Source organism: Mesoplodon mirus (assembly GCF_964341445.2).
Source record: "Mesoplodon mirus genome assembly, chromosome: 9".
Classification (NCBI taxonomy): Eukaryota; Metazoa; Chordata; class Mammalia; order Artiodactyla; family Ziphiidae; genus Mesoplodon; species Mesoplodon mirus.
In genome coordinates, this window is record NC_138985.1 from 22,845,585 (window position 1) to 22,869,685 (window position 24,101).

Sequence of the window (24,101 nt, forward strand, 5' to 3'; positions counted from 1 at the left end):
CCCACAGTATGACAAACTCTAGGTCCATCCATGTTGCTGCAGAGTATCATTTCATTTTTTATGGCTAAGTAATATTCCATTGTATATACGTACCACATGTTCTTTATCCATTACTCTGTCAGTGGGCATTTAGGTTGCCTCCATGCCCTGGCCATTGTAAATACTGCTGCAGTGAACATTGGGGTGCATATATCTTTGCAAAGTATGGTTTTGTCCTCTATTCCTTCTTGATTCAGTTTTGGTGGGCTATGTTCCTAGAAAGTTGTGCGTTTCTCTAGGTTGTTGGCACATAATTTTGTTGTTGGCATATAAATTTGTTGTTCTCAAATTCGTTGGCATATAATTGTTCATAGTATTCTCTTATGGTATTTTGTATTTCTGTGGTATCAGTTGTGATTTCTCCTCTTTCATTTCTTATTATTTCTTGTGTCTTCTCTTTTCTTCTTGGTGAGCCTGGCCAGAGGTTTGTCAATTTTGTTTACCCTTTCCAAGAACCTGCTCTTGGTTTTATTGATTTTTTTCTTTTAATCTCTATTTCCTCCCTGATCTTTATTATCTCCTTCCTTCTGCTTGATTGTTCTTCTTTTTCTAATTGTTTTAGGTAGTGGGTTAGGTTGAGATTTTTTTGTTTCTTAAGAACTGCCTTTGGTGCAGCCCATAGATTTTGTATGGTTGTTTTCTCATTGTCATTTGCCATGAGGTATTTTTAAATTTCTTCTTCTATGATTTCATTGTTGACCCATTGGTTTGTCAGTAGCAAGGTGCTTAATCTCCCTGTAATTTTTTTTTTCTGTGGTTGATTTCTAGTTTCATGCCATTGTGGTCAGAAAAGATGCTCGAAATAATTTCTGTACTCTTAAATTTGTGAGGCTTGTTTTGTGCCCTAGTACATGGTCGATCATAGAGAATGTTCCATGTGCACTTGAATGTGTATTTTGCTTTTTGGGGGGATGTAATGTCCTGAAGATATCAATTAAGTCTGACTGTTCTATTGTTAGGTGGCAATACTTTAAAGTCACACTGCCCTAGAAGTTGCTTTTGTTGTTCTCTTGCCTAGAGCAAGGAATACTTATAGGAGTTTTGGAGACTGGAGCAACTGAGCAGCCAGGGAAAGGGTGGTAGCTCAGGCTGCGTCCTTCCTCTTTAATCTCCACCTGGGAATCCAACTGGGAGGTGATTTTAGGAGTGGGTTTGTAGAGGATATTGACCCAAACAGAGACAGATAAGAAAAATTAGCATCTCTGTGAAGGCAATCAGCTTGCTTTTAAATCCATCTTTACAGTGAAAATAACATTCTTTGTTAAAGGGATTCATGAATGCTAAATCAGGAAAAGTAACGATGAGTTTAAGAATTATTCTGAATATACATTTATATAAAAGCACTGTACTTTATTTAAGTCCATATAAAATGCGATTAAAAAACATTAAAAGTCAGTTTTTAAAATGTAGTGATTTTGCTTTGGTCACACACTGTGGCCATCTTTTACTTATAGCTCCTCCTCCTCTGTTACAAGCAGGTGCTGTAAACAGCGACTTTCTGGCTTATATCCTTTAGGAGTGAACGGACTTCTCCTTCCAGTCTTACTAATTCTTGAGCTTTGTCTTCTAGATATTTTTGATTGTCCTCATATTTTCTTTCTAAATCTGTGGGAGATAAAAAGGTCTGAGCAGTTACACTACTTTGATGATCATCTCAAAATCAAACACTGCTCCTCTTTGCCTATAAGGCTCTATTTAACTGCCTAAGACATAGTGAATAGATGTTTACCATTTAAATAAACTAAAAAATCATGAGTCTTAAGTGAAAGAAAAAAAAAAATCTACCTTTCAGGAGTTGCAGCTTGCTGTTTGCTTGAGCCAAAAGTGTTTTTGCTTCGTTTTGTAGCAGTTCAGCTTTCCTTCTGGCATCAGCTGACTCTTCCGTTTTTTGGGCAATTATATTTTCTACTTTCTTGTACTTTTCATCAAGTTCACCATCCAGAGTCTGCAGTTCCACATTTCAGCACAAAGCGGTAATAGCATTAGTAAGTTACATTTAAGACTGGTAAATCATGGCAAGCTTGGATGAGATCAACCTGCATGGCCAGCGTTCTGAATTAAAGGCCACTACCAAGGGTATGCAGGCTTCAAGCTACCCAGTAGTAAATAACTGAAAACATTAACTTGAAACAGTGGAATTAGAAGACACAACATGGCCATGAGTTTTTTAAATGAAACATCTTAAAGACGTGTTGTGGTAGGTCTTTGGGGATTAGTACTTTTCTATGGAGATGTCCTAGGAGAATGCACGGAGGGAGAGTTTGAGAATTAGAGTTTCTCAGAGGTAGGTTTGCCAAGATCCAAATATTTAGAGATCAAAAGAAGCCAACTTTGGGGGAAAAAAAAACAGGTAAGACCATCTTGATAGAGACTTGCTATCAGGAAATCGGAGGGAAAAGGCAGATTTAACAAAAGGAAGGGAGGGCAAGATTGTAGCACAAGTGGGGTTAACGTGGGTTTGGAAAGATGGTTGTGAATAATTCGGTTGATAGAGGAATTTCATGTCAAGGGGTTTTGTTCTTATTTCTAGTGAAATTTAATATTGATTCAAAGTGTTCTATAAGAAGACTACTTGGGAGATTTACGCTCTCAGACCTGTAGGAACCTAGACCAGAATGAAAAAAGACAAATGTGGCATTAAACATATTGTTCTCTTCCCCAAACCACAGGTGTAGAGAAGTCACCTGTATGTAATGCCTAAAAGCTACAGTCGCTTCTAGGAAAAATCTCGACTTCATGTCAGTTTCTAGCACCCTGCTATTCATTTAAAAGTTTCAACACTCCTGAAAAGTTTAAAAAGGTTTAAATATTTGCTTACAGAAATGTAGAAATTAAATGTGTCTCCATTACTTGGCTTGTAGTGAGAAATTTGGGCTTGAGACTTTCCTCTGCAAAATATAGTACCGTCCACTGAGAAGCAAGAGGTGGTTAATTCCAGATGAGCACAGAAGAGGTGAGATAAGGGTTCCCTACTAGCTGTTGTCTGTTAGGAATTCTTTAAGCATTTTCTACCCTGCTTTGAAAGATTTCTCAAAGGGCCAGGTAATTTACTGTTTGCCATGAAGTTCTTCCTAATTGAAATACAAGCTCAATAATGCTTGTTTGAAGGTTTCACCCCTAAGTTAATTTCATTTTTCTAAACCCTTATCCAAGTTTGGAGTTGAGGGCCTCCATCACGTGTATGGATACATTTATATCCACTCCCATTCTTTTCCATCCGTGTCTCTGAAGACTGCTCTTTCAAAACAGGTCACTTGGGGATGTTTCTGATGAATAACCATGTTTAGGTCCGTGTCCCTTATTATTAATTCCAAGGAAGACATGAAGGAGACTACTTGCTCCTTTACCCACATAGCTGTGAAGTTACGAAGATTTACTTACCTTCTTAACATCTTCTGCGCTTTGTTTCACAGTATATACTACTTTTTCAATGTATTCTGCCTCCCCAGAGTTCTGGGCAGCTTTCCGCTTAAGTTCTTCCACATTTCTCTCTAGCTCGCTGAGGCGCTGGGAGGCATTGAACAAGGTTTCCTCGGAAGCTGCTGTTTCAGACTCAATCTAAAAGCGTCATCATTCAGCAAGCCATTAATTCAAGAAGTGGTAGCAAGTGCTATGACTATCGTGTAGAGGAAGGTTTAAAAAGCTGCTATGACATTGCTCTAGAACAAAAGAAATTTCAAGAAAGCTTATATAAAGTGCCCAAGTTTAAAATGGTCTCTGCTACATCTCATATATTAACTTCATTCTTTCACTACTTCTGCTGGTCTAGGCTGAAAGTTTTGTAAAATTTTTCCTTACTGAACCACCTAGAGGCAGCTTGATGTGTTGAGAAAGCATGTTAAGAACACCTGCAGACTTTGAGTAGAGGGATAGCCACACAACTTTCTGAAGTATTATGGGTGGAAAAATGATAACTTCTAGTCAATTTTAGTTTTTTTCTATCAACTGTAAATGTTAAACTCTAGGAGCAGAGGTTATATAGTAGGAAATCAGGAATGTTAAAACTCTGGAAAGTTACGATAGGGTTGTGAGATGGCATAGGTCTGGGAATGTTATAACTGGAAGCTATAAGTGCTCAAAATTATTTAGGGGAAACGTAGCTTATCTGTGCAACTGGTGAGGGTCCACGTTTGCTCTCATTTCAAAGCATAATCAGTAACTGTTGTTGTTTTTAAAGCTAGCCAAAGTAAGCCTGAACCATAACAGAAGAACCAGTTTCACTGAGCCCCTAATGTTTCTGAAAAATGATCTTCAAGGATGGGTCTATTCCACAGAATTACTCTGAATAACAATGTCGTAACTAATGGGTCAGTATATGCATATGCTAGAATTTGTAACTATTTGATTCTTATCTGAGAGTTCACCCATTAGTTAACTTAGAAAACAATTCTTAGGGACTATTCTTACAAGATAACCCTTATAGTTTTAAGTAGGCGAATAGTTTTGTGACAAGCTTTCATTAGTGTGGGTTAGGTAAAGGCTCTATTTTTTCTTACTGTTAACCTGAAACACTTCTGCCCACCATTATTAACTTGCAACAACAAGCCAGATATCGCACCTACAGTTTGATAGTTTCCATTTTGCTTTTCAAAACAGTCATTTTTTAAAAGCTACTTAAAGTTCATTAGCATGTTAACAACCCACTGACAAATTTGAAAATCCTAGAGATAGAAAAAAACAGTAATTGAAAGGGTTAGAATGTAGTCTGGTGGGAAAACATAATTTTTCTAAACTTGAACAAGTAGCCTGAAGAAAGGGCCTTAAATTGCTCATAATGTAAGAAAGTGGCTTGGGAACAGTCCAGCTTCATTCTACTGAGAGTAATGGAATAGGGGAAGATGGGTTTTTATCAACTACTCGTAGGGAAAGCCGGCTGAAAAGGCATTTCCCAAGGTTTTAAACATTAGGGGTCGTTGGCTTGAGAAGGGGGATAGCAGCAAGTACTAAGAGCATCTAACTTCACGGTGTGTTCTGAGAACGTGAGGAGGGGTTAGACGAGTCCTCAGTTTCATAAAAAATGAACTTTCCTAAGATTGGAAGGAAAAATTTGCCTCTAGAACTGATTTTTGAAAAGTGAAAGAATAAAACAATTAGTTTGCATTACTTTTAAGAGGGAAGTTTTTAGAATAAAACACTAAATCCACGTGAAAAGTTCTTAGTGTCTTAAATATTTGGTAGGCTCTAGGGTATTCTGCTTATATATTTCCCATGCATTCTGAACAAAACAGATTGTTTAGCTGTAAGAGCTCTATTAGGATCCTCTAAAAGTGGGTGTTAGAAGCAGACGTTTTGTGAACGATCACCTCATAAATCTGAAGGCACTGGTCTTACGTGTAGTTGCTTTTGGGCTGCAAAACCTTGCTCTGTTCGTCCTCTCTCTCCAGCCAGAGATGTTCTAAAACTGGATAAGAGTAAGAGTGTGCTTCATACTAAATAAAATCTGTGTGATTCCTTGAAGGAACAGGAAACTCTCTTTATCTTTCTTAGGCTTTCTGTGGGGATGAAAATGAAAGGGGGTTTAATGTTTCTCTTTAGAGTCCTTTTTCTTCCTTGAAAAATGACACTTTTAGCACCTTGTGCTATGGGAGTAGTTTAGATTTACTGAAAGGACTCCTTTAGCATTCAATTGTAAGATTTTTCATAGATAACTGTGAAAGGCGCTTCTTTTCTGATAAGAGTATATGTGCCCGTGTTTTCTCCCACACATAATAATGATTGCAATCTCTTACTGAAGTTAGCAGGTTCTGGGTTCCTTGGATGTCTTCATCTGCTTGTTTAATTGCCTTCTCTGCTGCAATCTGGGCCTTTTCTGCTTCTTCCAGAGCTTCCTTTACCATGTCTGCAGTGACTTTAACATCTGTTGCACTGTTGCTGAGTAAAAGAATGAGACAGTATATTATATGTGAACATGAAAAAAGTACTTCCTCCCAGAAGAGAGCATTTCTTTTAAAGAAAAGCCTTCCTGAAATGACCCCGAGAGACTCACGTGGAGAAATACTTCACTCAGTGCTGGATACACAAAGCCCCCCCCCCAAATGCCATAATACTGTCTTCAGATACCTGGCTCTTTGAGCTTCTTCTAACAACATCTCAGCTCTGGCAATGTCAGCAGCACTCTGCTGTAGAATAACCTCTACTTGAGAAAGGCTTTCAACTCGTTCACGAATATCTTCTGTCAAGTTCTGTAACTGCTGTGGGGTGCTAGGCATTTCCATTTTCAGTACTTCGTTAGCAACTGCTTCAATGCTGTCCAGGTCAGCACTATCCTCTGTTAAAAGCAAAGATATTCCCGTGAAGAGGTGAAAATCATATATGGTTCACTCATTCAACCACTTACTGGTCATCTTCTATGTGATCAGCATGGTGGGGTTACACCAAGACAAAGGTACTTCCTCTTTAAGAGTTTTTAATCTAGGTTGGGGAGATGAGACCTACACACAGGAACAGTCCTGCAGACAGCGTGTACTACTGGAGTTGGTTGTAAGGCTGGGGTCGTCAGGTAAAACGGTGGAGGGTGAGGAACTGATCAGGTTTTGAAGGATAACAGGATTTGAGAGAACATCTCTGGCTGGAGAGGCAGGATGGGCAGAGCAAGTTCTGTGGAAGCTGAGTGAAGCGAAAGGTTCAGATTGTAGAAGACGACACAGGCCAGGGTACAGAAGCTGGGTCTGGATCCTAAAGGGCAATGAAAACTTTCAGTTGAGGTTGAAAAATTAGGAAACTACTGTAAATGCAGATGTAAATGTGGAAATTCCTAATAAATTATCTGGATTCAGGAAACTACAGAAAGGGAGAAAATCCAGTCAGAAGCAAGAGAATCAGGATAGTTGCCTTATCAAAGAAGCCATGGAGTTTCAAATGTCAAATGTGAAAAGAGATAAAAAAAAAATACCAGAGTTTAAACTTTAAATATGTCATCGATATTTAGGCTTTTTTTTTCTTTTAAACTGTGCAAGAATATAAAAATGGAGCCCTAAGGGTTTAAGCACAGGATAATATATGATTGAATGATGGCTTCCACAGAATATTCTGTAAGATATCCTTAGCAAATACTGTTGGCGCCTTACTTATTAGCCACTCTCCCTTTTTCCTTGCTAACAGCATACTGATTTCGTTCAGGTACCAACCTCAGGTAAGGTGAGCTTCTCAACTCAGAGTTAAATACTGCTTAGCCTGCCAATTACGGTAATCCCTTTCTTTTAAAAATGATACAACAAAGGAAATAGGTGGTCTCTTCTTCTGTTAGCTATTATTTTGTCTTTATGTGAAGTCTGGAACTCTGGCAGCCACCTTGTAACCGGGAGGAGCCAGCCTGAGAACAAAGCTGATATGCTTAAAATGGCAGTACAGAAAGATGAGAAGTGCATGGATCCTAGAACGATGGAGCTGTTCTACTACTGAACTTATTACTATGTGTTATAACATACATCCCTTTTTTGATTAAGTCCATTTCAGTTGAGAGTTTTCTTTAACTTGCAGCCAAAACTATCCTGACTGGTAACACTCAAACTGTGACCTGCAACATTTATGAGCTGGACCACAAATCCCATAGATTTTCTGTTTCTGTACAGAACACTTAAGGTATAGAGCTATGTAACTAACTATAAGTATAATATCCTATAAATAATAGGATTACAAAGCTTTTGAATTAAGGTTCTTATGACACATTATATGTAATCTCTAACACAAATTCCAAATATAGTTCTCACTGTATGTTTGACTTCTTGATTTGTTACTTGGGTATCACACCGGGTGTGTCTATATCAGCATAAATTAGAGGTTATTTACATACAGATACATTTAAAAATGTGGAAGTATTTCATTCCCTGCAATAATGTGATTTTATCTACAATGCAGATTTTGAATTATGGCCTCTCAAACACTCTTTAGAAATTGTTGGACAGAAAGAAATGTCTAAAAGTAAAAGTAGAAAGTTCCTTACGGGTCAAAAAGTTCCTGATTTGCTTGATCAGATTTCTCAGATCCTCATTGCTCTTGTCCACTTTTTCTTTGGTAGCATTGGTTTTCAACAGAACATCTTGAGCATTCTGTTTTGCTTCATCTGCCCTCACTTTTGCTTCAGAGACCTATGTATGGGGAATAAAATACCCATGGAACAATGTCACTCTTTCTAAAACAGACGAGAATATTATAAATGGTCCAGAAAATGATGTCGAAAAACTTAAGTATTTGGAGTCATGGCTTTTAGAAACAAACATCTCCCATTCAACCATATTATATTCTTGTATAGACAAAGTATTCACTATACCAGTTCCTATACAACAGTCTTACATAGCTAGGGCTAGCATATAAAATTTTTTTCTAGTTGTTTTTAACTCCTGCAAAACATTTGGTGGTGTAGAGATGTTCGTTAGTCTTTTTCTCAGGTACTAACCTACATACTTCAGTTAACATGAAGTTAATAAATACTTCATGTCACTTCAGAAGAATAAAGGCTCAATTGAAATAACAGTTGGAGGTATTCATAACCCTGGACCCATAGTTAGTAACATGGTTATTTCAAATTATTGTGAGAAACAAGCAGATTCTTAAGCCATCTATGAATAAAACCTCCTCCTCTCTTTCCCTGACCTCACAAAAACTTATGCCTTTTTGTTTTAGTCAGCATTTGGAATTGACTTGTCCCATTCAGATCCTCCAGTCCATAATGGAAAGCAAACAAACAAAAACAGCCCATCGGTTGAATTACCATCTTGGAGAGCCGTTCCACCTCAGCCAGGGCACTCAGGACATCTCGGTCAAAGTCCATGGCTTTCTGCCAGGCGCCGTGTGCGACAGTGACCAGCCCGCCACAGCCAGGCCCCCCACACTGCTTCTGTCCTTCGTCAGTTCTGCAGTTTGGGCCGCCACACTCGGTCTCGGAACAGGAGGCTCCTGGAGGTGTTCCACACGTCTGCAGCGAGCCAAGGAACAAGCACGGGGTGCAGAGTGAGTCCGCTGCGGCCAACAGCTGTGCAGGGCCTGGGTGGCCCCAGAGAGTGTGTAGGTGGTCCTCAGCGAGGGTGCTTGAAAACAGTGTTCAGGATAGAGCGGAGCAAAGAGCTCAGGGCTGAGCTAACCTGCTTATTTCCAAGGAAACGAAGATTTACAGCCCTGCATCAGTACCTTCTGCCCTAATGAACTGCAATGCCATATGGGTTCTGTGCAGGGTGCAAACGTTATCTGCTCCATCAGGCTGAAGTCGGCCAATGTGAAAGCCAAAGAATGCGTCCCGTCCTCTTTCTCCTAAGTGGTAGTAGGATTTACCAAAAACAAACAAAAAGTATTGAGAACCTTCTTTAGACCTACCATCATGTTAACTGTTTTGGTGAAAAGGGTGATATAAAAGGCCCATTATCGGGCCTTTTAGTAATTTCCCATCTAGTAAGGAAGACAGGATCATTCTAGGTAAAACAGCCAAGATAGGTCAGATGCTGCAAGTGCAAAGGAAAGCAGGCAAAGCAGAGACCACCGAGTATTACTGTAGTTTGGGAAGGAGTGTCGGCTGGTGGGATTTGAGCAGGGGAAGTGGGGGAACATTCCACATGGGAGAAGAAGAGAAGACAAAAGTACGGGTATAGCTTTTCCAAATAACCTCCCAACGGCCCTGCCAGACTCCTCCTTTCTTATCTACCAGAAACTTCCAAAGACCAGGGCTTGGTTGTAGAATATACACAGCAAATTGATAAATTACAAGATTGCTATGTGATGGAAAAGGCTGGGCAGGAAGAAAAATTACACTTAGAGCTATCCTTTTGTGGAAAATGGTCATGTTGAAAAGAGGCAAAAGCTATATACTACAGTGAAAAACAGTTAACAGGATACTCCCAAACAAGTACTCCTTTTAATAAGTAAAAGAGTAGGTTTTGAATAAATACTGTCAACTGTTTAACCGAATAGTTTTGTAATAATTATAATCCCATTATATCTCAAAATAATAAATAGTAGTCTTTCATGTGTCTGGTTTACAGCACATAAAAAGCTTCAGAAAATAACATTTATTCCGCATGCTGTACAAGAACATGAGCCTTAATCAAGAAGAGATGCTTTCTAAAAACTATCTGACAGCACACTAGAAGATCTGTTTTGTTTCAGCAGCCTGGCAGGCTTAAAAAAAAAAAAAAAAACAGCATGGGTCTAACTAAACATACACAAAGACAAAGAACCAACGGTACTTGAAAAACACAAAGGAGCAAAAATCTTTCTACACGAGAAGTGGTGGTATGGACTCTATAAAGGGAACTCTCACAGGATCATTAACACTCGACAGAGTGGGAGATTGGAAGGAGCGAAGGGTGTTCCTAGGCCACGCCCCTGATGGAAAGCAGGCCCAGGGCAGGGCTCCCGCTCCTGTGGCCAGAGGCACCCGCGGCAGCCCCCACCCCCACCCCCGCTCCCAAGACACCCTCCGCTGCAGAGTCAAACATCCTTTAGCATGCTTATCTGCTTTTCATTTTAGTTTGGAGAGATTTTGTTTGTGATGACTAGTTTTGAATTAGAATTTATAAGGAAGGAGCCAATACACCGAAAGGGGGGAAGACAGATTTGGCATTTCACGCTCGTGTGTGATGGCTTTGTCTCAGGTGCGATTACACATTGATCTAGGCCTCTTTCTCTGATAGAGAAATAGCTCCCTATTTCCATTAGATGCCATCAAGTTTCCTAAGATAATGAAAATGTAACCTTGTAGGCATTAATTATAAAGCACAGTGTGTTTTTGTCTATTTTGGAGAAGGTGGGGGCGGGGGAGGGGAGAAGTCCGAGAGGGCGGGGGACTGTTAATAAGACAAAACTGTAGTGAGGCCTGAACTCACAGCTTCCTAGGAACCCACCTTCGTCCTTGTACTGACCCTCTGTTCTAAGCTAAGAGAGCAGAAGCCTTATAAAATAAAGGTACAGTATATAAAAACATCCTCCAAAGTCTCTCCGATAGGTGTTCCTCCATGAAAAACAGTAAGGGAGCAAGAGGAAGAAACAGGCTTAGTTTGGCTTTTTTTTGGCTTTCTGCCTGATTTTCATTGAACTCGCTACTCAGTTTCATTTGGCTTCAGAGTTACTTTTTAAAAGCTTCCGGGAAATGAATCCACTTCCTAGGCTGGTCTTCACTAGGTAAAGTTACTGGGACAAAGGAGCATTTTAACTAACACCCACCCACCCATGAAAAAAAATTCTTTAGCGCCCTTTAATTTTTTTAAGAAGTCTCTCCCAGAATGATTCTCAGTTGCTCCCCTGAGATGGAGTTTGCACTTCAAATCAGAACAAAGTAAAAAATGTCCACAGCATAAAAAGGATCCAGTTTAGATAAGAAGGCAGTGACTCAATTCAGCAGCCTTGGGATAGTAGCCCTGATTCTTGGTTGTACCAGAGAAACCTCTAGGGGAGAGGAAGGTTGGAAACCCACACACTGTTGTTTAATCTGGCTTGGTCACGGATACCCCAGACTGTGGGCCAGAGACTGAGCCGGGGAGTTTCCCTCCTGCTGACTCATTTGCAAAGTGGACAATGTTAAAGACAAAGCAGGGTGTTTTTTCTCCTGTAGCATGGCAGCCTTGAGGCCAAACCCTCAAACCTTACCATTTCGGCAGCAGCTGAAAGGTCAAGACTTTGTAGTTTGCCTGCCAGTTCATCCAGAAGGCGGGCCTGCTCCTCCTGTTTTTCCCTGAACTGGGACTCGCGCTCCAACATCAGGTCTTCCACTCTGTCCCGAGTGCGGGCCGACTGCTCCACGGTGCCACTGGAGTCTGTGGTGGAGGCGTTCACGCGCTCCTCTGCCTCGAGAGACATCTGGAAATACTTGGTGATGCTGTCCAAGGCGCCTAGGGCATGAAATGAAACTGCCCATAGTTAATCCCCTTGTATTCGATCTCCCCCATCAAGCAACGGCTGCATTTCGCGTCTAAACTGACCATATATGGTTTTGTTTTAAAATTCAAGGAATAAAATCTTTATGAAGAAATATAACTTTCCTCTCATGATCAATGAATACACTTTGTCCCGTTAGCACCTAACTCTGGCTCTGGAGGATGCCAAACATCTGGATTAGAAAATTAAGGCAATCATGCAGATGTTGTTCCTACACACAGGCAAGCGTCCAGTTCTCTCTAAATAGCTGGTGTCAGGGAGCCTGTAGATTACATGTCCAGATGATTTTTCCCTTTTCTCAGTCATTTAACTATTTAGATCCACTCAAACGGCTCATATCATATACATAAAACAGCTTGACGTGTTTTGGCTTTAAGGATCTAGCCAAAAAAATAAGCAATCACGCATAAAGCAGGATGGATAGGGTGATCTGACACATTTTTAACTTTCTTTTGCTTTGGGGAGGGAAGGTCCTCTAATATGGCCTACAGTACCAATCAATAAACGATTTGAAAATGTGATTTCCTGACCAAGTAACATTCTTGAATATAAAACGATGTACAGAAGTATCAACTTCATTTCTTAACTTTTTACAAGAGCCCGTTTCCAAGAGAAGTCAAGGAGGTAAACCACTAACTGGAAAAAAAATTTAAAAATCAGAGACCGTGTGCCGTTCTAACGCAACAACCACTGCTCGTTCCGTGCAACCTTCTGTGCCCCACGTCCCGTGTTTGTAAAATGGGGACTTCAATCCTCATCTGTGCCAGTCTCAATGAGAAAAAGCTTAAAAATGATTACAAAGCACTTAATTTTCTTCTGAAAGTGCTCTATTAAAAGGTTAGGTGATAAAATCCATTGCCCAGGATTAAGTATTTGCACAAAGAAATGCTCACCCCGAATATCTGAATTTTTGATAAATTCCAATTGCTCAGCAAGCTCTTTCACTGTGTTATCCAGGCTTTCTGCTGCTGTCTGTAGAGCATCTAGTTCTCTGGCCGTGCTGTTGTTTTGTGTAGCTGTGTCAGATAAATTTACTTCTACTTGAGCCATCTTTTCTGTAACATCTTTGGTTAGTTTCCTGTAAAGAGGAGGGCAAATTTACTTAAAGGAAAATAAACCAAAGGGAAAACTTGAAGTCTCAATTTTACATTTTCTACTAATACTTTATCCACTCCTCTGTAATTTCAGACCGATTCAGCAGTCTGTAATAATTTATCTTTAAGTACTGGTTTTATTCTGATCATTAAGAGACTCTGTTAAATCTAGTAATTTTTCTTTCTTCAAGACTTTGAAGAAAAACATAGCAGCACCACTCAGCTGTGTTGTGGCGGATGGACTACAGGAGGGATTCCGAATGTCTGATGTAACATGAGCACAGATCCAGAGCGTGGAGTACCAGCTCTGTACATAAGCAGCTTCAAGCCCATACAGTCCCACAAACTCGAACCATGTAAGTGACTCCAGCGTACAATTATGCCTCCCAGCCACCCACCAAAGATGCTCTCATGTGAACCTCAGGGATCTCCTTCAAGATGTGACATTCAGAAAGCAAGCCCCACCGCCACCAGGAAGACAGTGGGAGCAACCCAAAGGAGCTTTTCATACCCGACCCCCTTCAAGCCACGTCTCATCAGAGGAGCCTCCTCCTTCCACCAACAAAGCAACCCTTTCATTTTTCCTGAGAAAGGAGGTAGTACCAGTAAGCATGGAATATGATAACCATTTGGCTTTCACAGTATTTCATTTGGAATCGAAACCCACCTGCATTTTGTTCTGTATCCTCCTGTCTCCAGAGCTGTACTTTAGGCATCTATTTGTAAATTACTCGTATATACAGTGGGCATGTGTGTATGTATCTCAAAGAAAGGAATATTTGAGAAGACCTTACCCCTGGGTGTCACCTAACTCAGTATTATTGTCTTCTCAGGAATATAATCGTACAAAAAACGGGGAAAATGCAGAGAGCTGAAAGGTTGGGGGCCAATCGAAAAATGATGTTTAAGGCTGAGAGAATACCATGACCCAACTCAAAGAAAAAGCGCTTAAAAGGATTTGCGGGTTAAATTACATTTTGTAAACCTGATGGCTCTTTTCCTGAGGCTACTTTCTGTTTGTTCAGTGCTTTGCTTTTATTAATCGGTTGATTCACAGAAGGCTTTCATTTCTCCTCAGGTCTCGTACAGTGTTACAATTTTACAAAGTCAAATCTCATTGTATATTTGTAAATAATGCCCCTTTGGATCCTAGACCACGCGTCCTTGGATACTGTGTTGAAAAAAGATTGATGAAATTGGTGTTCCTGAGGTGATTACAATCTGTCTAATTAGGTGAAGAGTGAAGGTAGGACCAGGGCTGTCTGAAGAGTGTAGTCGCTCTTCTGGCAGGCTCTTGATGGATACCAGATTTTCTTGTTTTCCCTTAAGGTGCATGACACCCAGGTCAAGACATCATTTCCTAAATGGGCTTGCACTCAGACCCGGGCCTTCCACGGCTCGTGATCGCTACATGTAAGAAGGCTGAGCTGTACCACGGTCTTTTTAATGAGGTTGAATTCCTCACTAAGTGCATTATGGCCCCACATCAGACATCGCCTAACACCCTGGTCAACCGCATGATCTTGGCCATGAGATCTGAGGCTTGAAATCAAGGGACTAGTTACTTTAAATCTAGAAGGTCTAGGAAGGACCTCCTACAAGGTACTTGAGCTAATGTCAGCGGTTAGCTTCCTGCTTCTCATACACAGCGCTGAGATGAAAAGGCCATCTCACTTCGTAGAGATGCTGATTAAAAGTCCCATCACACAAAAATGTTACCGTAGTCTGTCATGATATAATATCGCCTTAATGTATAGGACTTAGCCATGAAACAACCCCCTTGCTCATGCCAAATGGTGAGTCTACAATAAAAACCCATAGCATTTGGGGAAACACAAATGCTTCATACCTTTTCCTGTTTTGTCCTTTAGCCTAGACCTTATGCTGTTTTGGGTCGGGGGTGGGGGGTCCTTTTTGGCAAAGGGAGTTGGAATGTTTGAGAGCAGGAAAGATGACTGGCTGGGAGAAATGGGAGAAAAAATGGGGGAAAGTTCAGCATCACTTTGCTCAATTCTCTCTGCTTCCACTGGCAAAATACACACTTTACAGTTAGCGAGAGGATTACCCAGAGAAGAGCTAAGAAGAGGAATTTTCATCACAGAGAATTTGTTATAATTCGATGAATAAAGCACTGCTCTAGCGGACCAACAGCTGAGCAGTGGAAATAACCTAGAAATAGGAGTCTTATTTGTGGTAATGGACTTTTCCTGGTAGTAGCAAAACATATAATAACAATTCATACTGTTTTCTGCAATTACCTTCCCATTTCATAGATCAGTCCTTTTGTTACTCTGTCAGGGAAAGGTAAATACTATCCTCCCCTCCTCCGCAGGAGAGGAGAGAGAGGCTTAGAAATGAGCGAGTCATTCAAGTTCACAAGCCTAGCAAGTAACCCAGCTGTGTGACTCTGTTACGGATCCTTTGTCTCTGAATCCAGCATCCTTGCCCGAGAGTACTATTTGCAGAGAAGAGTGCTGAATGTAACATTTACACAGTTTGCACTGCCATCTCTGCAACTCTGGTCCCCAGCAGTGAGCCAGCGTCCACTCACCCCCATCCCCAGAGCAGCGACTGCTGGAAAACGAATGGCCCAGTTACCTGTTTTCACTCACAGCACTAACCACGCCTCCTGGTGGAAGGGCCATGCTGTGGATTCATCGAGTGGAAACAGCATCGTGAGCTGTTACTCCGGTCCGTCAGCTACTTACTCTGCTTCCTCAAAGAGGTTCCCGATGTTCTTCAGCGGCTCGGCGGCTGGGCTCTGGGCCAGGACGTCTCTGATCTCGTTGACTTTCTTCTCCACCGAGTCCACAGTCTCCCGGTAAGGCCCAATCACGCCACTGATCTTCAAGGCCTTGGCTTTCTCCAGGAACTTCCGGGTCCTGTTGGTCAGCTCGGCGATGATCACGTCCCAAAGAGCAAAGCACTGGTGGCAGGGCGTGCAGTCGGGGAAGACACCCGAGTACCCCCGAGTGCACTTGTCACAGCGGGGACCCTCCACTCCCTCGACGCACACACACCGGCCGGTGGACTGGTCACACTGCGGTGTCTCGATGCCCCTGGGGTCGCAGTCACAGGCTAGAAGGGAGACGGCAGTGCTGGCTGAGCTACTCGAGCCCCAACCTCAGCGACTTGGCAGTTAGAATCCTCAGTCACCGTTACAATGGGAAGGTTTACAAATGGTCCACGACAGCTTACCAACGGTTTGCACAGAGACTGCAGCTGCTTCCTCCAGAACACGCGTTATCTCAACCCTGGCTAATCATGTCTTAACTATAATAGTGATGATAGTTATTTTTTAAGTGAACACCATTGTGCCTGCCATTGTACAGATGGTTTACATGCATCATCTCATTTAATCCTCAGCATAACCCTACAGGATCCAGGTGTTACAATCATCAGTTTTATGGATGTGGAAACTGAGGTTTAGAGAGGTTACATGACTGCCAAGTCTTCCAGCGAGGAAATGGCCAAGCCAGGATTCTGACTCAGCACTTTGCAGGCTCCAGAGCCTGTGCTCTTAAGCTCTGTCCTGCCTTTGCCTCCCTCTTTTTTTGACCCGTCTGTAGATCCTACCAGGACAGACAATTCAGGTGACAGCCTGATGACGTGAGGCCTCTGGCCTGAGATACAGCAGTAATGAGCAACACACCAACATCCCTCTACCTGGTCACAAAGCAGAACAGTGAATGCTTGATGAAATGCAATGAAGTTGATAAAAAGAAAACTAAATCAGGCAGAAGTCTCAGGAATTCCAAGTATCCGATTTAAAAGGCTTTCAACTCAGTATCATCTAACTCGTGGGTGGGTGTCTGCCATTGTGATAACCACCCCTAGCGCTAAGAGCATAGGCTCGTAAAACATCTGAAGTGATAGGAAGGGCCAGCCTCTCACTGGCCCAAGAGGGTGAGGCACCTTAAGCAGAACCAAATGGTACAGGGTGAGATCTGTGTTCTTGGCCAACGGACTGTGGCTGAGATTACCCATCACGATGCTGTTGAACCCTGGCTCAGAGTCCTAAAGCTCAGGTGACTAACTTGGTTTTATATCAACACTTGACATTTCACAGTATCTGTACAGTGTTTGAGTAACAAAAGGCCTGTACAGGCATCTTATCACTGGCCCTAAATCCTTTCTGGGAAAAGGTGGGGATAAAAACAAAAACAAAGATCTTATTTCCCTAACTAGATTGTGGACTCCAAGGGCAGAGGTACACCTGTAACCATTTCTCCATTCTCAGCTCTGACCTGAGCACAGGGTCAACTTGCAAACTGGAGTTCAACCGTCTTTGCCAAACAGGCCTTTAACCTCGCTTTTGATACAGGTACACAAGAGACATCCATACACCCCTACAAAAGAAAATAATCCTCCTAAGACTCAATGTCAACTGTGGCAAAGCACAACAGAATCATCCTGTCTGAGGTAGCTTTGCACCCCGGTGCTCCTAGCAGCAGTATTTACAATAGCCAAGACACAGAAGCAACCTAAGTGTCCAAATGGATAAAGAAGATGTGGTGTGTGTGTGTACACACACACAGCCATCAAAGAAGAATGAAATAATGCCATTTGCAGCAACATGGATGGACCTACAGATTATCATTCTAAGTGATGTAAGTCAAAGACATATGATATTGCTTATATGTGGAATCTAAAAAAAAAATGATACAGATGAACTTACTTACAGAACACATAAACCCTGAGACAGAAACCAAACTTATGGTCACCAAAGGAGAAAGGTGAGGGAAGGGAGGGATAAATTAGGAGTTTGGGGTTAACATATATACACTACTATGTATAAAACAGATAAACCACAAGGACCTACTGCACAGCACAGGGAACTATACAATATTTTGTAATAACCTATAGGGAGAAAGAATCTGAAAAAGAATATATAACTGAATCACTGTGCTGTATGTCTGAAACTAACACAACACTGTAAGTCAACTATACTTCAATTAAAAACAAAAAACCCCTTCTTGAGTCAATAGGTATGATTGCCTCTGACAGACTTTCTAATAAAACATCTTCTAGAACCAGTTTCACCGATGGTCCTGAGAAACAAAACGCCTCTATCCTCCAAAGCCAGAAAGATGTGTTTGTGGCTTGGACGGTTCACCTGAACATCCTCACACCTTGCCTTGTATTGTTTAGCTTTTCCTGGCCTTTGTTTGCCAACTACACTCCATGATCTCAAGCAGCAAGTTTGAGTAGCACAGCGTTGTGATAAGAGTGCAGGCTGCCTGGTGGTGAATCCTGCCTTCCCCACACCCAGCCATGCAGCCCTGGGGAGGACAGAAACAGTCACGGCTTTCCACGTAAAAGGGGTGATGATTATACCCAGCTCCTCCTAGGATTGCTTTCAGGATGAAATAACTTAACTCTAAAATAGAGAAGTGTCTGGTCCAGAGTAAGCACTCAAGACATGTTTTTATTCTTATCGCTCTATGTCCAAGTGTCTGGTGGTTCCTGTCCAGAGTGTTGATCATATTTCCATGGGCAAAAAGTTGTCACAGCCTTACGTTTGTCTCTGCATATTTGCCAATAACACGATTATTAAACAATTTGAAGTTTGGAATACTCCAGTCTTCAACCTTTAGGATTTAAAATCTATAGCATTTTCCTGATACCTTAGGTTTTCAAAACAAAACTTCTTTTTTCCTTAAGCATTTTGTTTCTTTCCAGGCATGTTTCATTTTCCTGTGTTCTTTGGGGGCATTCTCATGAATCGGGAAGCAGCTTAGGTGAGCTGTGGATAACTGTTTTTCCTAGACCATTAATTAGTTCTAGGAGATGTTCCCAGAAATGAGAGTTCCATGAACAAGCAGGTTCGGGAAATTCTACATCCTCCTCTTGAAGGTTCAAAACAAACGGCATATTAAAGACTCATAGGAGTTCTGCAGGAAAAACCCTGTTTCACTTTTTTTTTTTTTTTTAACCCAGTCATATCCCAGACTCACTGGACTGTGGGATCTTTCTCTAGTGGAATACCTAATGACACCCCAGAAAAAGAATGGGAAAGGCTTGGGGAGACCACTGCCTTCATCAGTTTCTACAGTCAGGAGGATGGGAAGCACTTCAGACTTTAGGAATGAATTTCCGTATCGTCTCATAACATTTAGTCATCGTCCAAAAAGCTGTAAGTTACCTGGGTCATCTAGGTCCTAGCCTCTCAAACTCCGGCACGCAGCAGATTCACGAGCAGGACTCTTTAACACATTTTCACCCCACCCCCAGATCTGGAACCGGTGAGGTCTGAGAATTTGTATTTCTAGCAGTTGCCAGGAGAGGCTGATGCTGAGGGCTGCTACACCCCATTTTGGGGAGTACTGACTGTTATCTTCCCAGCTGTTCTCCTCCCTTTTGCCTGTTAAGTGTGTATGTGTGTGTGGCGTAGAGCCATCATGAGCCTCGAGTTAAGCCATATAAGCTGATGCACAGACCTCAGGACCTGTGCAAGTGGGGGGCCTTCATGATGCCATGTGAAATGAATCAGACTGTCCGTCGCTCCTGTCCTGCAGGCCCCAGCAGGTAGCCCTGCTTGGGGCCTCAGTGGCCCAGCAGATCTGTCCTGTTTTACCATCCCCCTTAGGCTTGGGACAACGGTAGCAGATGCTGCACATGCTTAGAAAACCTTTCTTTCCCCTAGATAATGCAAAGGTACACTTCAGTCCTAAAGAGGTTTTCACTAGATGCATGCTGGGGCCAAGGGCTGTGTGCATATGTTAAATTTAGTTTTAATTTCTCTAACACTTTTTCATTTAAGTCATTAGTAAAGGCATGTCTTGCTCTCATTCTGTCATGGGCATCTTTGAGGGGGAAAATATTGGCCCCAAACTGGGGGATTTAGAAGGCAAGTGCCCTCCCGTTAAGGCTTTCCTTGTTTGTCTTTCACACAGCTACATCTTTTATCCATAAGGAGAATACTTAGCTATGACTCAAGTCTTTCCAGAAGCATATAGGTGGTCCCAGAAAGTCTAAACCTGTGCCCTCCAACAAACCACTTCAACTGAAAGATTAGCAATGGAAAGCATATTTGGCAATTAATTACATCATTTGAGAAGAACGGTCATGTTCTTTTCCCATAGTCCACCTAATTCTCATCCCAGCTGATCTCTGGACCCTTCCCCTCAAGACCAGCATCACAGAGGCAGGGCAGAGCTTCGGCGCCCTCCAGAGACCAGGACCCACTCAGCTGACAACATTCCTCCGTTTGAAAAGCAGAGTCAAATTTCATAGATGGCTGGATTGCGGTTTCATCACTGAAAACGTCAATCCTGACCTTTCTCTAGAAGGGTACCAAATGACTACCTAAAACGCATCAGGTTTTCATTTCAAACTGAAGCCGGGAAACTGCTATAGTGCCGGTGGGCACGTGCTGCTTTCCCTCATTGAGTTTCCAGAACTGCTTCTCTAATGGGGCCACCTAGAAGGCAAGAACTAGAAGGCCCACACTCAGGACCTTGTAAAAAGACCTCCCCTACGAGTAAAGGTTGGTTCTCACCTGACAATTTAAAACTTCAAGGACACTAAAATTGTGAAGGAGACTCTCCAATCAATCATCTCTCACATCCACTGGGATGGGAAAAATTATCAGCTAACTGTGCAGGCTGTCTCTGACGGGGGCCAATGGGTTTTCTCTTCTCTTCAGAGAAAGGCATAGGAGTCCAGGGGGACCTGGAACTCAATGTGGCTTTAAGGAATGGGATTATTTGGCAGAGGATCAAAAACTTTCTCTTGGGAAGAAGAAGAGTGTATATAGCAAAAGTTATTGCCTGATTTTTTTTTTTTTTTTCTTTGTGTCCCTCCAATGAGTGGCCCGCAAGGACCCCGTTTTCTACAAGTGTTGGTCCAATACTCCCTCTAGAGGCAGGGGACTCAGACAGGGCTGCTTTGCGGCCCCCGATCTGGGGCAGGGGCAGTGGGCGGCCTGTGGCCCGGGCAGGAGCCTATCCGCGTGTGTCCCAGGGACCCATCTGCCTGCGAACCTCGGTCACCTGGCAGGAAGCTACGATGCCCAGACCTATGCTTAGCTGTGCAGCGAGGTGTACTGCGCGGACACGTTCCACACACACTTCAAGTAAGAGGGCGGCCTGAGTGGAAAGGTGAGAGTTTGGGCAGCTGTGCGGACAAGCCTGATTTTTAAGCTGAACAAATTGTGAAGATGACGAACAGCATTCTAAAAATGAGACCGTCATCATTTTAACAAGCCATGAGAATTCTACCTTCATCTATAAATATATTCTTGGTTATGTGGGCAGCGGGTTCTCTCAATTTTTACTAAGTTTTCTCATCTAAAACAAGAGGTAGAAACTATTAGGTATAAAGTACGCTACAAGGATATCTTGTACAACACAGGGAATATAGCCAATACTTTATAATAACTATAAATGGAGTATAACCTTTAAAAATTGTGAATCGTTATACTGGACACCTGTAACATATAATATTGTACAGCAACGATACTTCAGTTAAAAAATAAGTAAATAAAATATATGCTCTGGGCTTCCCTGGTGGCGCAGTGGTTGAGAGTCTGCCTGCTGATGCAGAGGACATGGGTTCGTGCCCCGGTCCGGGAGGATCCCACATGCCGCGGAGCGGCTGGGCCCGTGAGCCATGGCTGCTGAGCCTGCGCGTCCGGAGCCTGTGCTCCGCAACGGGAGAGGCCATAACAGTGAGAGGTCCGTAAACCGCAAAAAAAAAAAAAAAAAAAAAAAAAAAAGTTCTCTAAGAGGTAGGCAGATGAAAAATATTGTACCCATTTTAGAGATATTGAGATCTAGAGGAAAGCATTAGCAAGTGAATGCCAGAATGGGAAACGTCAGCCTGTGTGCCTCTTTATCAGCAGGTGTAACTTTTCCGCTCTCTTTGTATCCTCCCCTCCCAGTCTACAGACCTCCCCTGCCTATTGAAGAAAATCCATCCCCAATGGTGAAACCAAAGCTCCTTGTTACTCTCCACGAAGACAGTTTCCATGACACCTGCCAAGTGACTCCAGTTCCTACCGGGCTTCCCTCCTCTGATGCTGCAAAGGACAGCACCACTCACCTCCAGCCGTCCTGCTACTTTACCTACCCTTTCCCACAGCCTGCAAGCTCCGCCCCCCAAGCCCCCCTCTCAGGGAGTGGCTCTCCTCTGCTGCATCCACTCCCCACTGGGCACCAGTGGGCAGTCACTCAGGGTTGCGTTGGTCCCCCCTCTTTCCTTTTGAAACTTGAACCTGCCTGGGGAGCGAGAGAGTGCTATATCCTAAAATCAGGTGACTGGGTTTATTCGCTTTTGCCGTGGACCTTGCCTCACAGCAGTAAGGGACCCAGGATGTGCTATCATGCCCAAAGCTTTACTCTTACTTTACTTAGGCTTTTCTATTTTACTTTAATGCGGGAAATTTAATGCTTTTTCATCTCTGAACTGTGATTTTCTTTTCCTATAAATTCTCTACCTCCTCCAGCCCCACATTTTTTTTTTTTTTTTTGGCCTCAGTACTGTAACTTCAGTTTTGAAATGCAAGGTGGGGGAATGACTATGACTTCACCTGCAGAAATGAGCTGGCTGTCTGGCCCAGGAGTTGGCAAACATTTCCTATAAAAGATGGTGCATATTTAGGCTTTGCAGGCCCTATGGGCTCTGTCACAACCGCTGAACTCGGGCACTGCAGCACGAAGGCAGCCCCAGACAATATGTAAACAAATGGGCATGGCTGTGTTCCATTAAAACTTTATTCACCAGCCCAGGCTGTGAGCTGGATTTGGCACATGGCCGTAGACAAGCCTTCCCTGTACTAACAAGAGTATCTGTGGTTCTCTAAAGAATCAAATTAAATCTGATTTCCTGAGCCACCCTGGAAATAAAAAGGTGGGTGACTGTAAATGAATCCCAGCCTGAGAAAAGTAGACAAGCATTAAAAAAAAAAAAATTATGTCTGAGAAAAAATGTACTTCGATTTTCTACAAAAAACAGTTTGAAATGAGAAACAAGCAGGATGAAAAAAAATGGCCACTCTGCAGAGCCTCTCACCTATGGCCCACATTTCCAATCAGCCTGGGTTTAAGAAACACTGGCCTTGGGCTTCCCTAGTGGCGCAGTGGTTGAGAATCCGCCTGCCGATGCAGGGGACACGGGTTTGTGCCCCGGTCCGGGAGGATCCCACATGCCGCGGAGCGGCTGGGCCCGTGAGCCATGGCCCGTGAGCCTGCGCGTCTGCAACGGGAGAGGCCACAACAGTGAGAGGCCCGCGTACAGCAAAAAAAAAAAAAAAAAAAAAAAAGAAAGAAACACTGGCCTTTTCCAAGAGCCAGGATCCCTGCTTCTGCTATCCACCAATCAACAGGAAGATTCCTCCTGTGACCCCTTCAGTCCTCAGGGCACAAGGCAGCGCTCCGGGCCGAGGCTTTCTCGGCACGTTCAGGACGGGGTAGGCGAGATCCTCTCCATCCAGCACAGTGATGGACTTGTTCGGACTCAGCACCATCGGCCAAGAGCCCCAACCCGCCAGGACAATGGGAACATTCAACCATTCATGAGCTGGAGGCTCAACTCGTTTGTCCTTGACATAACTCCATTTTCTTCCATAAGGAGACTACTTAGCTATGACCTAAGTCTTTCTATAAGCATATTGTTAGCAAGGTGGCCCCAGAAAGTCTAAACTTGTGCCCTGTTCAACTAAATGATTTGAAACTGAAGATTCTTGGGCAATCAATGATGTAATCTGAGAAAAGTGGTCACATTTTTTCCCCACAGCTCCACCTAATTTCAGATGACACCTATTCTTGTCCCTGCTGGTCGCTGGACCCCGTCCGTCCCTTCAAGTTCTTATCCTCCTGTTTTCACTGGTGACTCTGTTCCACTACTGAATTTTTGTCCCTGCCCTCATCATATTATACTGGTCCTGCTCCGACTGCCACGCTATGTGCACAAGGCCCGCAGCTGGCCAGGACTCCCCCCGTCGTTAACTCAGTTCTCACCCTCTCTGGGTGCCTTGTCAGTTACGAGCTGCCTCCACAGGGTGTTGAAAGCATTTGGGTCCCCATAGTTTCTTATGTAACAGGCTGACCTTTCTTCTAGATAAAACGAACAGAGAAGTTGGCGAACATGGATGCCGTGGATCTC

At 42.8% G+C, this 24,101-nt stretch overlaps 2 protein-coding genes across 4 annotated transcripts in view; one reads left to right on the top strand and one right to left on the bottom strand.

Moving 5' to 3' along the window:
• DLD (dihydrolipoamide dehydrogenase) overlaps positions 1 to 13,914 on the top strand; it is a 51,614-nt gene extending 37,700 nt beyond the window's left edge. Inside the window, exon 15 of the mRNA XM_082632999.1 lies at positions 13,187 to 13,914. The gene's annotated coding sequence lies outside the window, so the exon portion shown is untranslated. The remainder of the gene's footprint in view (positions 1 to 13,186) is intronic.
• LAMB1 (laminin subunit beta 1) overlaps positions 1,369 to 24,101 on the bottom strand; it is a 75,138-nt gene continuing 52,405 nt past the window's right edge. For all 3 annotated transcript variants that reach the window (XM_082632994.1, XM_082632995.1, XM_082632993.1), the window contains 10 exons: positions 15,704 to 16,073; positions 12,795 to 12,979; positions 11,614 to 11,855; positions 8,750 to 8,953; positions 7,982 to 8,126; positions 6,100 to 6,307; positions 5,769 to 5,910; positions 3,421 to 3,597; positions 1,825 to 1,984; positions 1,369 to 1,644 (listed from right to left, as the gene is read on the bottom strand). In XM_082632994.1, coding sequence (XP_082489120.1) covers positions 1,508 to 1,644; positions 1,825 to 1,984; positions 3,421 to 3,597; positions 5,769 to 5,910; positions 6,100 to 6,307; positions 7,982 to 8,126; positions 8,750 to 8,953; positions 11,614 to 11,855; positions 12,795 to 12,979; positions 15,704 to 16,073 — 1,970 coding nt within the window. In that variant the 3' untranslated portion in view covers positions 1,369 to 1,507. The remainder of the gene's footprint in view (positions 1,645 to 1,824; positions 1,985 to 3,420; positions 3,598 to 5,768; positions 5,911 to 6,099; positions 6,308 to 7,981; positions 8,127 to 8,749; positions 8,954 to 11,613; positions 11,856 to 12,794; positions 12,980 to 15,703; positions 16,074 to 24,101) is intronic.